Consider the following 3,753-nt stretch of genomic DNA (forward strand, 5'->3'; position numbering starts at 1 on the left):
CCCTTTAAAGGAACTAAAATAAATATTGAAAAATTTTGATCATTACTTTGTAATTACATCTTATATAATCGAATTTAACTAATGTTTTTTTTAATTTGGAAAAAGTTTTTGTAAAAAGAACATATATAAAGCATTAAGTTACTTAATAATTTATATCGTTCTTGTAAAATTCTATTTTAGTTCAAATCTAAAATATAGGCAATTATATCCAAACACTAAAAACCAATAACATTTAAAAATATATATAAAGAATATATCATTTATAAGAATTAATCGAATTGCATTTCTAATATTGCATGGGAAATGAAAAATCATTAAATATTTAGAGTGCGTTTCGTTTATTATCCAATGCGATAAATTGTGTCATCAGTTCCCTTAAGAAATATTATATCATCTTCCTTCTCTTCTCCGCAACCACACTCAGCTTTTTCGTTAAGTAATACATCATTGTTGATTTCAGATAATTTCGTTTCTACCGACATATTTTCTTCGTCACTACTAGTTTCAACTTCCTCAGTAATGACAGTGGTGTGATCAAGATTCTTACAATGCTGAATTACACCAGCAGCTTTGCCAATCTTCATGTCTTTTAACATGTCATCGATTTCCTTTAGTGCTGCAAAAAACTCCTTTTTAAATGGGGGTATATGTGACACATCCATTTTTGCATTCAAAATCCAATGTAATTCCGTCATAGCAGATATAAAGTTTTTATGATTGTTTGCAATCAGATTTTTTAGGTTATATAATTTTTGCAATACAATTGGAAGAAGTTTTGCGTCCGCATATTCTTCACTGATTCGATAGCTAAATGAATAGAATTCTGAACCCAAATGATCGATTTTTTTTCCAATAACGTTTAAACGATCTACTGTTGGTGCAGTGAGAGTGCGACAAAGCCATTTTAAAAAATCTTCATTCTGAAGTAAAGAGACTGCTATTTCGCTTTCTTTGTCAACAATGGTATGTAAACCCTCTATATTTTCCATATTTTTATAACAGGAATCAATAACGTGAAAATTAAGTTTATTTTCTGCGCTTTGTATGCATTCATCTATCTCATCTAACAATTTTAGGTTTGGTGTGAATATGTCAATGCCTTCATTTATGATTGGTATTGCAGAGATTAGTGATGATTCCAATCGATCATTTAGTTTCTCGAAAACTATACCTTCAAGCTGTATTTTGTCCTCTTCGCAATGAAGTTTTTTCATTATAAAATTTAAAGCAGTGTGAAGTAGTGCCATATTGAATTTAGTAATGTCTGGTGTTCCCAAAGCAAGTTGGACTAACTGCCCAATTGTCATTTGAATAGGAGGCATTTTAATTGTATGCAAAATTTTAAGTAATTCCCCAAATAGTTTAAATTTAAAAAAATATACCACAATCGAAAATAGATTAGTTTTTTTTTAATAAATCATTTAGAATTAGTTGTTTTTTTTTTTTAAATATGACAAATATATCTCAGAATTTTAGTGGATCAAATTAATTTTTAAATTAGTTTTGGTATTTTTCATATAACTTCTTTACCTGAGAGTAAATCATATTAAGAAAGTAGTGATAAATTTACAAGAAATCTCATTTATATTAAAGCTAGTTAAGGTCTATAAAGTGTACGCGCATACCTAACCATTCATTTCGAAAACTAAGAGCAAAGCCATGGAGTCAAGAAAAAAAATGGATCTGTTTTATTTTAATAGGTTATATTTGTTATAAAAATTGCGAGTGCAAGTTATTATAATAACGATAGCATAATATTTGAAGCCTGTAGTCTCACGATATGGTTGGCGTTATAAGAATTAAGTTTAATATTAAAATTATAGCTTATGGCATTAAAATATCGGTGGCGCACAGTGTGCCGAAACAGAAATTAGCAGATCAAAATTCGATATTTTTTGAACGAGTACAGATATTGGATTAAAATCAGATTTTCCTTAAATACAGTTTTTGAGATGGCTTTTTTTTCTTTTCTTTTTAAATTAGTGGTGTGAATACACCCAACAGCCGGGTACTGCGGCCAAAAGAGTCCTATTGTAACAAATTTACTTTTAATTACACAAAGCCCTTAATTTCTACTGTTTACAGAAATTCCACACAATACAAGTTTCTTCTGTTCGTTGTTAAAGCTTCGAGGCATAATCTGAATTCTGGATTAACAAATAACATAATTGAAGTTTATATAGGTGATTTTTCAGACTATAATGACCCATGATAAAACCCGTTAGCAATCTTAAATTACTTTTAGTAAGAGTATGGTGTAATCAGTGCATTGCTTTATCTGAGTCTAGGGAAATCTTCTCAATGCACCAGACGCAAATGATTCTACCTCTCCCTGATTATTTCTTTTATATTGGCCCAGTTCAAACCATAAAAAGATTAAGTGACTATAATAGCAGTTCTGTTTAGCTCATCAGCTCGCTTATTACCTAAAACCCTCAGAACTCAACAAAGACTCACCTTATTCTGAAGTGCAAATACCTGTAGGAGCTCATAATACTCGAGGACCTGTTTCAACTTGAGTGTTCAAGAAGTCAGAGTTTTTAGAGCAGCCTGACTGTCAGAGTAAATAACAATTCTGTACTTTTTCAGAAAATACTGAATTTTGATCGTATTATTTTCATTTTGGCGCTCTGTGCGCCTTTTGATTTCATCTCTTTTAATTTTTTTAAACTGATTTATTCATTTACTTGAACTCCCTAGCATATTTTTTTTACATCGGCAATCTACTCCAAATACCTTTATTAGAGTAGTAATTTTAATTTCACCAAGCAGAAGTTAGATATATATAATATATAGATATACATATATTATACATATATATAATATATATATATATATTATATATACATATATATATTCAATGTTTTTGATAAAAAATTATCACAGAACACTTAAAAGTATAATTACTTAAGAAACTGATATCATCTCACCAATGTTATTAATTTACAAAGAAAAAATTGTGGTGATATTTTTTAGTATATTGTTTTAAACAAAAATTGACAGATACTTTTAATCCAGAATGTAGTTAGAACATTAGTGTTTCAACAATAAATAACTCATTGCTTTTATACAATTATCTTGCTGTGCTTTTCATTCTCAAAATGATTTGAATAAGATTTTATTTTGGATTGTGTAAGGTTATTTAAAATCGAGATGAAATAATAAGACGTTCAGTTATATTAACGATGACTAGACATGCAACTCAACCCACACATTCAAGCTAATCTATAGAAATCGAAGCTATTGTATCTATTTATCGATAGATACGCATTAGACTGAGCAGCTGTATGCATAATTTTGTTACGAAGGTCGTTCAATAGTCTGCGTGACAGAATTCCTAAAGGGGTCCAAATCCCAACAACCAGATTGGATAAATTTGGTTGGTAGTAATAGAGCATCCATTCGCTTAGCGTGGGTCTCATTGGGTGTCAATTTTGAAATATGGCTCAACTCATAGTCCAACAATGAATTGAATACACTAATTTATCATATTCATAAGGCATTTCATGGTTAAACTCACATTGGCAAACCATAGGCACTTTAACATTCATTTTGTTGCCCTTTTCACTTAATTTTGTTTTTGTATTCTTTGCAAATATTTGTTTAGGATTAAGTGCGGGGGTAGTTGAATTTTCATGCTTATAATTTAAGTTTTATAATAAATAATTTTATTTAAATTTAGTTATGTTTAGAAAATCCTTTTACAATAATTTATAGCACAGGAGTTGAATATTTACTCTTTTAGGTAACAGC

At 29.4% G+C, this 3,753-nt stretch overlaps 1 protein-coding gene across 1 annotated transcript; it reads right to left on the bottom strand.

Annotated features, from left to right (window-relative positions):
* Positions 1–319: 319 nt before the first annotated feature.
* LOC119669869 lies at positions 320–1,384 on the bottom strand. Its single transcript, XM_038079905.1, has one exon. The coding sequence runs from the start codon at positions 1,320–1,322 to the stop codon at positions 342–344; it is 981 nt and encodes a 326-aa protein (XP_037935833.1). The 5' UTR covers positions 1,323–1,384; the 3' UTR covers positions 320–341.
* Positions 1,385–3,753: the final 2,369 nt, after the last annotated feature.

Source organism: Teleopsis dalmanni, chromosome 1, assembly GCF_002237135.1.
Source record: "Teleopsis dalmanni isolate 2A chromosome 1, ASM223713v2, whole genome shotgun sequence".
NCBI lineage: Eukaryota > Metazoa > Arthropoda > Insecta > Diptera > Diopsidae > Teleopsis > Teleopsis dalmanni.